The sequence below is a fragment of the Carcharodon carcharias genome, chromosome 17, assembly GCF_017639515.1.
Source record: "Carcharodon carcharias isolate sCarCar2 chromosome 17, sCarCar2.pri, whole genome shotgun sequence".
Classification (NCBI taxonomy): Eukaryota; Metazoa; Chordata; class Chondrichthyes; order Lamniformes; family Lamnidae; genus Carcharodon; species Carcharodon carcharias.
This window is the reverse complement of record NC_054483.1, coordinates 66,702,189-66,715,680: the sequence shown is the minus strand read 5'-3', so window position 1 is coordinate 66,715,680 and position 13,492 is coordinate 66,702,189. Positions and strand designations below refer to the sequence as shown.

Here is a 13,492-nt window from a genome sequence, read left to right as displayed (position 1 = left end):
GGCAGAAATTTGCACTGAGTGGGTGAGCGCGATAAAATGACCTGCAATGACGTCAGGCGAGCGTCCCAACATCATCACGCACTTGCGCAATATTTCGATCGGCGGTCTTGAGTGGCAGTTAGCAGCATGCCTGCAACAATTAACAGGCCTATTAAGGCTATTAAAGTTCCAATTAAATGAAATTTCTCACTATCCATCCAACCTTACAGTTGGCGGGCAGGGCGAAAAGGCCAAGCAGCCTTTGGGTTTTCCACATGTGGGACGAGGTTTCCAACAGCAATTAAAAATTAAACTAAATTTTTAAAAATTCATTCAGAACATATTCCTGCTTATGTTACAGAGTCACATGAGGGGATATGTCTTTAACATCAAAAATGAAAAAGTTAGCAATGTTAGAAATCTTCAGCTCCCTGAGGTGGCTCTATGCCTCAAAGACCTTTCATTGCATGCACGAACATCTGCGCTCGCCCTCCTCCCACCCCAACCCGGCAGCGCTGCAGCATGCATTTCACGCTGGCTGGCCGGCCAACTAACGGGGCCTGATCGCGAGCAGTGGTCCGCTCCGCAACCGCTCCCGGGCCCGCCTGCCCAACAAAGTAAAAATCTTGGCCATAAGTTCTGGAGATGGATCATGCACTTAGGAGATTATTAAAGGAATTAGAAGTAAAAATCAAGAGTTTAAAATCAGTCATTTTTAAGATGCAAGTCTGGATAGCTTTCCTCTCTGATTTTTGGAGATGAATGGAATTTGTAAGTCTCTGGGAAAGTTGTGGCCGAGTTTCTGTAGAGACACATCCTTTCAGGTGAAGGCAAATTAGTCCCTCTCTCACTGCCTGGATTGACTGGTTGTATCAAGCAAGGTTCCTTTCTTCTTGTTGGAGGATGGTGTCTCTTAAGTCCTGACATTCTCCAGACCAACTTGTCCCTGGCTGGTTCTTGGAGTAGAATTTGTTATCTGAAGTCAGTTTTGACCACATGATCAATACTTCCATTGTCCACACAAATGATTTTAAGTTAGAAGCTATTGCTACACAATGGGAGATGAATGGTGGCTGTTCACACCTGCTGGTGATAAACTGGCTTCTCCACAACTCGAGTTTCAAGCTTGCAGACACAGATTCTGGGGGGCACTATTGAATTCGAGTTTTGGTAAATACCCAGACAATAGAGGGTGTACATTCACAAGTGATTTCATATCCAGCATGTCCATTCAAGGGAGGGCATGCCACCCACAATCATTTGCATTTAAGAACTTTCCGGTGACCAGAGTTAATTCTTTGTCTGTGGGGAAATCACAAAAGGTCACCTAACATTGCAGGACATTGACTTTTCCTTTAAATAGTGGACAATTTCAAAATGTCCACATTACATAAAGCCTGTATCTTGAAAGTTAGGAACATGATATAACTTTACTGGGCATGACACAATGAAGTGATTTTCAGTGGTATGGGTACTTGTTTTTTATATTAAACATCAGAAAATGAATAGGATGAGCCCTTTTCTGGAGATAACCGAAAAGTGGAATATGTACACTATTGATATCATTAACCATGATCAGCAAATATGCTAAGACTGCCAACAGATACAACCAAACAGAAAATGCAGTGAATGAGAATGTACTTAAAACAGATCTTCCTATTTTGTAATGGTTACCCAGTTGCATCTCATTTATTTGTTTAATGGACAATGGCTGCTGTACTTCTTATAAGGGTTGTCCTATTATTCTAGCTTGCAGAACCTTTCACCTCTGGACCCTGCATTCAAATTCAACTCAGACTGGTGAGAAGGCAATCTCATCTGTCTTCTGGCATTAAGGGTCCTTTTGTGAACTGAGCTGGTCTGCCTCCATCCATCCTGTTCTAGTGGGCATGGATGTACAGCACAAAACTGCCCCTAGCTTGTCACTAATTGCCAATCTCGCTCAGAGAGGGCACATGATGGCTGATGTGTTAAATAGAAAAAATGTCACTTTGGTGCAGTAAAGGGTGGGTTTTCTGAGATTAAGGCAGAGCAGAGGATATTCTGGCTGTGTTATGCTGGTCATGAGAGTGCTTTATGCTGCCAATGGGAGTCTGAAATGGAAAGTGTTCCGTTCCTCAGCACTAAGCTCCCTCACCTTGGTGAGCACCAGCAGAAAAGCAAGTTTTCTGTGTTGCAATTTCCAGGTAAAATGTGATAAATTTAAAATGTTTACCCAAAAGATTCTGCTTGAAAAGACAGCACAAGATTTGGTAAAGATTAAGTTCCCACTTTATTGATTTCTTGGCCTTCAACATAAAAAGCCACACCTTAAGCGGATGAGTAATAATGGCAATGAGCTTTTCACTCCCATTACATGAACATTTACAGTGACTAGTATTTTTCCATCTAGGTGCCTGCAGGTGAAGGAAATGACTAATTATGGATTTTCTAGGAACCATTCAAAAACATGCACTTGATTTCACCATCTCTGGAAAGATAGTTTAAAAACTATTCACATACTCTCACTGGAGATATGTATCTCTCCCCAATATCTGGCCTTGTGAAAAACAGACAACCAAAGACAACCTCTGAACCACTGTGAAGAATATAGTGGAAATCTGCTAATATTTTCAAAAGCTACTTTCATCTCAAAGTAGACAGTGCATGCTTCAAGAAACATGGTAAGTAAACCTCTTTAAACTTAATAAAATTAGGGATCGAAAAGGGTTGGAATAAAATAAAATAGGTTACATTAGTCAGAAAAGGGGTAATTAAAACATAATTATCTTCAGGATAGAGAGAAGAGTGCACAGTAAAATGAAAAGGACCCCCTGGTGAGCAGAAGACATGTATTTAATTCTACTTGTTAAAATCATGGTTTAGCAGTTAATTACTATCACAATAAAGTACTCCTGCTAGTTCAGTTAACATCATAGTGTATAAACTGAAACCTGGCCAGTCCAGGAGACAGAAATTTTACTGGACCTGCCAACAGGTTAAGCTCACTGAAAATTTGAGGCAAAGAAATAACCACAGTCCACATTTCATATATTAATAGAAATGGTAAAATAAACATTTAGATGAGCCAACTCCAGAAAATACAGGTGCATTATCCAATTTAAGTTATTTAGTACAATCCAAATGCGCTTAATAATTAAAGACCTTATTTTAGGAAATGCAAAATTCACATTAAAATCATATTGAAGTTAATTAAAGGGAACATTACATTTCCAAAGCTAATATTGTGAACTGAATGATTAAATCGTTGTAAAAAGCTCCCACACATCAATATACATAGTTAACACTACATATAGGATTCCATTAGTTTTTCTGTTAGAAAAGCAAAACTAGTGCTTTAGGAAAACAGCAAAATATATCAGTAATTTTAAATTGAGCAACTTAGGTGATGCCACAATACCCCAAAATGTAATGGCACCACAATAGTTGGTGAGGGTAAACTGAAAGGACCAGTAAGTTGTGGTTAAATAACACCTGGCCTGGTTCTTCAAAATCTAAAGAAAGGATGTCTGAGAGTGGTATGAATTTCTACAGTTCTGAGATCCTGGAAAAGGAGGTTGTGTAAGGTACTGAAAAATATACCTTTGAAGCAAATGCTTCTGCGCTTTCACGGCAACTTTTCTCAATTTCAAGGTGGTCTTGCATTGTACTGACTTCCTCAATCATCATTTGTGAAACTGCAATAAAGGAGCATTCAGCTGTGATCATTTCGCTTACAGAAAACGGCAAGTTAAACAATTAACTTTCTTTAAAAAACATCTTTACATTACACTATACAAAGTGTATCAAAAGAAAAGTTTGCAAAACAAAAAAGTGACTGGAAAGCATCTGTAACCTTGACATTTTCTGAGGTAATCATAAACTGCAGCAAACACAGGCCAACTGAATTCACTTAACTAATTAGCAGATGCTGTCACAGAGAAAACATGAATCAACACTGTTATTACAAGTGGCACATTTGAGTGGCATCTAATTATGACTTGATGAGCTTGATACTTGCATTATAATCACTACCACAGCATCCCATCAGAGACTAAAAGCCTCTGATGGTGCTGACTTCCAGCAACTCCCCCTGAAACCTTCACAATTTCTGGCAGTCTCCTTGGCAGGGCCCCCTTCTCAGTTAATGACATGTTAAGTATAATTACTGGTAGGCTTTGTAAATAAACAGGATTGGAACCGAAATTGTACAAGTGCATAAGACAATCTGACACATTGAAAGTGGCAGGCCTAATTGAGAGTTTCTCTGACTGCTGGAGATCATTTAACAGCATTTCTCTTAGGACAGTGATTATAACTGTGGAGACGGGCAGCATAATGGTATCAGACAAATGTGAGCATTGCTGACAGTGTAGTGAATTAAATTGTATCTACTCTGTGAAACGCCTTGATGAAAAGTACAAATGCCTTGGTGGTCTTATCATTATAACACAATGGTCATGTTGTCATCAACCTTGCCACTGTCAATTGAAAAGAAATGATTGTGTTGAGGTTTTCTATTGCCGACTGTGAATAGAACCAATTTTCAGAGATCTATGAAATCATGTAATTGGGTATAGAATGCAGCTGCTTCACATACAAACTGGCCTTAGTAAACAGGAGTTGCACACAATATGTGTTCATGCCTAAATACAAATCAAAACTGAACAGAATTCAAGATAATTTAGAACTATAAAATAGCTGGAACTGAAATCGGAGAGTTGGAATTTGACCAATGTCAATTTTTTTTCATTTCAAGCTTATTATAAACCAAGGTCATTTCTTAATACTGTTAGTACTTCTGATTTCTGCTTACATCAACTTTAAGCCATTGACCTGTGTGACCTCAAGCAGAAGGCTTAACAAAATACTTTCAAGACCACATTCAACACTACTTAAATTTGCATTATTATGGTATCACTGAATTAATATGAATTTTAAAAGTGTGTGTTTATTTGAAGAAGATGCATTTCAGTAATATTCTTTCCCTGAGTTTCTGCTAATGCCTTTGTTTTAGCAAATGTATTTGCTATATGGATTATATTTAAACTATCCAATATTCATCCCGGAAACAACCCAGTGACAAGCAAAATGTTTCCAGTGTCCAAACCCTCCTACTAAGGAAAGGCTAAACCCATGACACCTTTACAAAATATATAGCCAGCTTAAACAGAGTTGCTGTCAACTCAAATACATTTTCTTTAACCCCAAGTATAGTTAATATACTGAATTTTAAAAAATAATTCTGCTACGTAATTAAGTCAATTCAAAACTTAATCTTACTTCAAAGGACGAGTTATCAAGCAGAGAATGTAGTGCGCAGAATGGGTTGGTGAATGGATAATGGTCTAGCAAATAAAGATATTAGAAAGGGCAGAAATAAGCTACATTTGCTTAAAATATTGCTTTAAAAAACTTGGAGTATGACTCAGATGCTTCTGTTTAACTGCAAACTTCAATGCTGAAGTTACACTAAATACCAGGATTCGTGAGTACTTCACAATTCTTTGTTAATGTTTTAGGGCAGCATTTTTTCCACAACTCATTCCATTTCATGGTCTCTTCTGTGGAGCGCTATGTAAGCTCCATTTCAGTTAGACTGATAAAATCTTCCAGCAAAGGACCTGTGCTGGCTCTTTGCAAGAGGTATTGAATTAGTCCCACTCCCCTATTCTTTTTCCCATTGCTCTACAAATATTCTCTTTCCAAATATATATATCCAATTCTCTTTTGGAAGTTACTATTAAATTTGCCAGCATTTCAGGCTGCTTATTCCAGATAACAACAATTTGCTACCTAAAAATGTCTCTTATCTTCCTCTGGTTCTTTTCCCAAGTATATTTGTTGCAAACAATGAAATTACCCTCTAAGAATGCAATGAATAAATAGGAATCACCTTAGATCATGTCTACATATTATTGCTGGCAGTGTAATGTTCCTTTAACAAATGCATATCTGTTAATTTTAGGCTCAGCATTGCAGGCATGGTTAAAAGAAAAGTGCCTTGTGCAACACTGGTTTATCCTTCTCATTTCTAATCTTTCCCAATTTCCTTAGCTGCTCTCCTGTTGTATCAGATTCTGCAAAGCTTATCAAAAATTAAACCAAAGAAGTATATGTATTCCACTTCAAAATTCTAGCCCACCCCCCTCAACTCCAGCCCAGCTTTTGTTCTTCCACTGAATTCTTGGGTTTTTTTTCCCATGCTCAATAGAATTTGGGTTATCAGTAAATCAAAAATCCTTGCTCTTGTCTTTACATTACTCCAAGTCTCATTCCAGGCTGCTCCTCAACCAGTTCCATTCTTGTATCTTCCCCTGCATTTCTCCAATGTTCTGATTTGAGTTTTGTGAATTCCTCACCTTGCTTCACCCCTCCAGGTAGCAGAGCTTTAGAGAGTTCTCTAAATTGCTCTACCACGTCACCTCTCTCTCTTCTTCCAAACTTGACTTAAAAACTCTTCAATTAACCTTTTGCTCTCGCATCCTTATTTCTTCTTCCATATTCCTCTGCTTTTTGAGAAGCATTTGGGATTTTATACAGTTAAGGTGTCATGTAAATCATTTTCTGTGGCTAGGAAATGGAACATCCACATATTGCACTTGGTATTAGAATAAAGGAGTTTCAAATTAGATAATGATCGCAGGGATGAGGAATTTCAGTTATGTGAATTGATTGCAGAAAGTGGGACTGTTCTCAATGGAGAAGAGAAAGTTGACAGGAGATTTGATAGAGGTATTTAAAATCATGAGTGATCAAGCGAGTAGATAGGGGAAAACTGTTCCCATTGGTTGAAGGATTGAGAACCAGAGAGCACAGATTTAAGGTAATTGACAAAAGAAGCAATGGCTGCATGAGGAAACACTTTTTCACAGAGCGAATGTTTATGATCTGGTATGCATTACCCAAGAGCGCAGTGGAGGCAGATTCAATCGAGGCATTCAAGAGAGAATTGGGTTATTATCTGAAACGGAAGAACGTGCAGGGATACAGGGAGAAGATGGTGTGGGGGGGGTGCGTGAGGGTGGCATTAGGTAAATTGCTTCTGAGGGAATTGCCTCCTTCTGTGCAGAAACCATTCTGCGATTTTGTGACCATGCCAGCCCCCACCCTCCCATGAAGATATTACCAACAAGGTTTTACTTTTGTGACTTTTACTTTAACACATCAGAATCAACGTAAATGAACAAACAAATGATATTTCAAATAAAAAATTAGTTTCTCTTTCAATAGTTGATACAACAAAGTTATGTCTTACACCACCACAAGCACTGGCATCAGTCCCTGCAGACATTTGACATTCGGTAGCTACACAGTTCTACAACATGCTGCTCTTTATTCTCACAGGGTACTTCAGGAGTCCTATCTGACAGCAGCTTTCACCTCTTGAGTTTCACAGGTATGATCATCATCTGCAAGGCACACTTCTATGACCCTCTCTTCCTCAGGTCACGACAGTCCTGATGGTGTAGTTTGCCGGAGTTCCTTTTCAAACAACCAACACCACCCAGGTCACTATCTGATCCTCTGATTCAAACTCTCAGCTCCTTTACATGCCTGAACTCTTCACACCGCTTTTAGGATTCAATCTCTTTTAGCTCGCTCAAACATCACTTCCACGAGAGCTTCTGAAATTCCATATTTCTTCTTGCTGTCAAACAGAAAACTGACATTTTTGTAGAGAACTTTGCTGGCTTCTCCTCATGAATTCTATGCTCCTCTTTCTGGCTCTGTCTGCATCCTCCTTGTGTCTGCAACTGCATGCTTATCACCTTTTGCCTCCAGCTCTCCTTGTGTCTGGCAGCCATTTGGCTTTGGTATCTCAACTTGCTTCCTGTTGGTATTGCTGCCAAGTTAAGGGTCACCAGGTCACAAGGACCAGTTCCTTAATTTTCAAGAATATCAGAGCTGATCTCTTTAAAATTAAAGCAAACACATGAAAGTCCTTTTCAAACATTCTTAAAAACATTACAGATTCCACTGTCTAGAAATTATAAATTTTCCTTCCTGCACTGCTTCTAGGTCAAAGGTTCTCACACTCAATAAGCTGCAAGTAAAACACAAAGCACAAAGAGGCTCAAAGGGGTATAGACAGGTTAAGTGAGTGGGCAATAAAGTGGCAGATGGAGTTAGGAAATTTGAGGTTATTCATTTTACTAGGAAGAATAGAAAAACATAGCTTTTCTCTAATGGAGAGATAATTCAGAGAGATTTAGATACCCTTCTGCAAGAAAGACAGAAAATTAGCATAAAAGCGAAATACCGAGGAAATCTAAAATAAAACCAGAAAAAGCTGGAAAAACTCAGCAAGTCTGGCAGCATCTGTGGAGAGTGAAACTGAGTTAATGTTTTGAGCCTAATACAACTCTTCTTTGGAACTGGAGAGAGGTAGAAATATGATGGGCTTTATGCTGTTGTAAAAAGGGGGGAGGGGCATGAGGAACAAAATAGAAGGTGAGGGATAGGTTAGAGGGCAGGAGAAATTAAATTACAAAGATGCCATGGGACACAAGACAAAGGGAATGGTAATGATAGTGTTAAAGACTAAAGCTTTAGTCCAGAGTAAGTGCTAATAGCAGAATAACACTGTCTGAAAACAAAATAGGACAATGTGTTAATAGCAGGCAAAGAGTCAGCACTGGCTGAAAACACAAACATAAGAACAAGATACAATGTGCCACTGGGGGAAAAATTCAAAACAGAGGACAGAGTTCATGGTCTGAATTTGTTGAACACAATGTTGTTGAACACAATGTTGAATCCAGAAGGCTGTAAAGTGCTTAATCAGAAGATGAGATGCTGGAGGAAACAAGCTTGGAGGAACGACACCTCATCTTCCAATTAGACACTTTACAGCTTTCTGGGCTCAACATCAAGTTCAATAACTTCAAACCATGAACTCTACCCTCCACTTTGATTTCTCAGCAAGCAATTAGGAAGGCAAATGCAATGTTGGTCTTTATTGCAAGGGGATTGAAGTATAAGAGTAAGGAAGTCTTGCTACAATTGTACAGGGTTTTGGCTACAGCTGAAATACTGTGCAGTTTTGGTACCCTTATCTAAGAATACATATACTTACCTTGGAGGCAGTGCAGCAATGGTTCATTGTTTGATTGCTGGGATGAGGGTTGTCCTGTAAGGAGAGGATAAGTAGATTGGGCCTATAATCTCTGGAGTTTAGAAGAATGAGACGTGATATCAAGGAAACAAAAAATTCTGAGACCCCTGACAGGAGAGAAACAGACAGGTTGTTTCCCCTGGCTATGGAATCTAGAACACGGGGTCACAGCCTCAGGATAAGGGTTGATCATTTAGGACAAGGGCAGCAGACAGATGGGAACACCATCACCTGGAAGTTCCCCTCCAAGTCACTCACCATCCTGATTTGGAAATATATTGCCATTCCTTCACTGTCGCTGGGTCAAAATGCTGAACACCCTCCCTACCAGCACTGTGGGGGATATAGCTACATGGACTGCAACGGTTCAAGAAGGCAGCTCACCACCACCTTCTCAAGGGCAAATAGGGAATGGGTAATAAATTGTGGCCCAGCCAGTGAAGCCCACATCCCATGAGTGAATAAAAAAGAGTGGAGTGAGGAGGAATTTTTTCACTTGGAGGGTTGTGAATCTTTGGCATTATCTATCTCAAAAGCTGTGGATGCTCAATCATTGAGTATATTCAATGCTAAGATAGATTGATTTTTAGAATTTAAGGAAATCAAGGGATATGGGAATCGGGCAGGAAAGTAGAGTTGAGGTCAAAGATCATCTGTGATTTAACACAAGGACGTAGGAGGCTTAAGGAGCCATAAGGTCTACTTTTACTTGCTTTTTTTGCTTAGCCTTGCTATAGTGCCACAACAAAATGGTTTTACACCTTCCCCATCTTTGAATGGCAATTTATTGAGCTAGAGCTCTATTTCAATTTCTTCCAATTTCAACACAAAATAATAATTTTGTAAATAATAATAATTTTGTGTCACTATTTAAACAGATAACGGGTATCTGGGTGCTTGCTTGCCTGCAGGCCTAGGAAACCCATATAAAAAAAGCACAGGGTGCACCATGGTGCATGTTATGTGACTTGATCATGTAATATTGTATAGCATCATTTGCCAATTGTACAGCAGTTAGGGTACATCCAGAAGGTGTGCAGGATTAACCTTCCTATTATAAGCCCCGCGGCATTCTGATGGGAACTGAAGATTCTCCTTTGTTCAGTGGTATTGCTTCACTCTCTACCAATTTTGACTCAAGCTTTAGTTTAAAACTTTTAATATCCTTCTACATATTTTACATTTTTTCCTTTCCCATTTTCATTACCTTATTTAAAATAGGCCTGTACTTACTTTTCAAAGTAGCATACAACAAAATGAACCACTATTATCTGTAACGTTGGCAGGACTGCTATAAAACTTTAAAGATGTATAAAACAGTCTATAATATGGTAATTAATACAGGTGTAGTAGAATCAACTTTCTTTGAATGAATAATTATTGCAGAAAGGGATAGTGGTGGGGAAGGACATTGAATTATGTAAATAACAAATTAACATTTTTTACACATACTACATTTGAGGTAGCTAATTACTTGATAAAATATCTGTACTCTTGACATTTACCTATCATTCCCTCTTCCCTTCTTCATTCTGGTTAATCCTATAAAAGGGCTATTTGGGGGTGATGGTGGCATGGGAGTAATGTAATGTCGCTGGTAATGTAAAGGCCCAGGCTAATGCACTGTGGACATGGGTTCAAATCACATCACAGCAACTGTTGGAATTTTAAGGATTTTATCCGGGAGAGAGGCAGAGAACAAACCTGGTTGGAGAACGCACTGGGGACAGCTGCTTAAGTGACATTGCAAGAAAGCTGTGACTTCGGAGAGAGAGAGCATGTGAGCCCATAAAGTAGTGGGAGTTCGGAGTGACAGTCCGTAAAGCAGCAGGAGTTTGGAGCAAGCGCAAGAGAAAGAAAGAGGGAGAGAAAAAGAGGGAGCGAGGGAAAGAGAGTTCGGAGGGAGACAGCCCATAAAGTATTCGGAGTTCAGACAGAGAACAGGAGAGACCATAAAGCAGTGGAGAGAGTAAGCTGGGAGTTTACAGATAAAATCTAAAAGTGACATCACAGGAGTCCCGTAAGTTGATTGGTTGGTAACTGTAGGCCTTTCCAGGCTCAGTACAAAGGAGATAATGGATGAGTGATAGGTGAGTTATTATATTATATCAATCCGTAGTAAATACATTATATAAAAGCTAAGGTATGTCAGTGTAGCTTGGCCATCTGGGATGTGCATCCTGCACGGTGTGGGAGGTCATGCAGGCACAAAATGCCCTCAGTGACTGTCTGCAGGAAGTGTCACCAGCTGCAGAAACTTGAGCTCCAGGTTGCGGAATTTGAGTGGCAACTGGAGTCACTGTGATGCATCTGCAAGGCTGAGGATTATTTGGGCAGCATGTTTAAAGAAGTGATCACACCCGCAGCTAAGAGGTACACAGGCAGAGAGGGAATGGGTGACCACCAGAACATGCAAGAGAAACAGGCAGGTAGTGCAGGAATCCCCTGAGGCTATCTTGCTCATTAACTACTTTTCCATTTTGGCTACTGATAAATGAGATAATTCTCAGAGGACTGTTGCAAGACCCAGTTTGTGGCACCATAGGTGAGTCAGCTGCATAGGAGGGGAGGAGGAACAGTGGAAGAGTGGGATTCCATAGTTAGGATTGCAGACAGGTGTTTCTGGGGTGTACACATGACTCCAGGATGGCATGTTGCCCCCCTGGTGCCAGGGTCAAGGATGTCACAGAGCGGCTGCAGGACATTCTTTTGGGGGAGGGTGAACAGCCAGAGGTTGTGGTCCACATTGGGACCAATGTCCTTGGCAGGAAAAGGGATAAGGTCCTGAAAGCAAATTTTAGGGAGTTAGGAAGGGAATTAAAAAGCAGGCTGTCAAGAGCAGTAATCTCAGGGTTACTCCCAGTGCCACATGCTAGTGAGCACAAGAATAGGAAGATTGAGCAGTTCGATATGAGGTTGGTGAAACGGAGGGCTTCAAATCTCTGAGGCATTAAGGCTGCTTCTAGGGCAAGTGGGACCTCAACAAGAAGGATGCGTTACACCTTAACAGGACTGGGACTAGTGTCCTCACGGTAAGGTTTGCTAGTGCTGTTGGGGACGGTTTAAACTAGATTGGCAAGCGGATGGGAACCTGAGGGGAAATTCAGAGTGCAGATGAGAAAAACTGGCAGTGGAAAGTACAGAATATTAATTGATAAGGAGGATATATCAGAGAGTAGTATCAAGATAAACAGAATATTTGGAGAGTTTGATAGAATTAGATTAGGCAATAGTAAGTCTTAGATCGGGTCAGAGTAAGGAGGAAAGTAAAAAAAGCCTAAATCAATGTTAATGTGCATGTATTTGAAGGCATGGGGCGTGGTTAATTAAATTGGTGTACAGGCACAGGTTGACAAATGAAATTATGGTATTATTGCTATAACAGAGACCTGGCTCAAAGAAGGACAGGACTGGGCCTTAAATAGTCCTGAGTATAAGATGTTTAGGAGAGTCAGGGAAGGAAGAAAAGTTGGGGGAGTGGCAGTATTGATTAAACATGGCATTATACTACTAGAGAGAGAGGATGTTCCAGGGAGGTCAAGGACAGAATTCTCTGGCTAAAGCTAAGGATTAAAAAAGGTGCAATAACATTGTTTGGTATAGCATATAGACTACCAAATAATGGAAGGGATGTAGAGAAACAAATTTGCAAAGAAATTAGAGAGGTGAAAGAATTGTAGAGTAATTAAGATGGGGACTTTGATTATCCTAATATAGACTGGGATAGGAATAGTGCCAAGGGATGCGAGGAGCAAGAGTTCCTGGAATGTGTTCAAGACAATTTTCTGCAGCAGTATGTTTCTGGTCCAACAACAGGGCAGGCACTTTTGGACCTGGTTTGGGGAATGTGTTGGCCCAAGTGGATCAATATCAGTGGGGGAGCATTTAGGGGACAGTGACCATTGTATCATAAGGTTTAAGTTAGCCATAAAAAATGACAAGGAATGATCCAGAGCAGGGATAATTAATTGGGGAAAAGCCAACTTCGATGGGATGAGAATGCACCTGAGTCGAGTGAGCTGGAATCAAATATTGGCGGAAACAATAGTGGCTTATCAATGGGCCACCTTCAAAGAAACAGTGTTGTAGGCAATTCAAAGTATTTTCCCTTGAAAGGGAAAGGTAGGACAAATAAATCCAGAGCTCCCTGGATGACGAGAGAGATAGAGGTGAAGATGAAAAGGGAGAAGTGTGCACACGATAGATGTTGGGTAGAAAATACAATGGAAAATCAGGCAGAATACAGAAGGACCAGAGGGGAAGTGAAGAAAACTAATAAGCAAAGCAAGGAGAGAGCATGAAAAGAGACTGGCAGCGAACATAAAAAGGAATCCCAAGGTCTTCTATAAGCATATAAATGTACACTAACATATGTACTAGGAGCAGGAGTAGGCCACTCGGTCCTTCAAGCATCTT

The 13,492-nt window shown here is 40.0% G+C and overlaps 1 protein-coding gene across 6 annotated transcripts in view; it reads right to left on the bottom strand.

Moving 5' to 3' along the window:
* shtn1 (shootin 1) overlaps nucleotides 1–13,492 on the bottom strand; it is a 94,042-nt gene that overhangs the window by 67,521 nt on the left and 13,029 nt on the right. For all 6 annotated transcript variants that reach the window (XM_041209017.1, XM_041209016.1, XM_041209019.1 and 3 more), the window contains one exon: nucleotides 3,562–3,656. In XM_041209017.1, coding sequence (XP_041064951.1) covers nucleotides 3,562–3,656 — 95 coding nt within the window. The remainder of the gene's footprint in view (nucleotides 1–3,561; nucleotides 3,657–13,492) is intronic.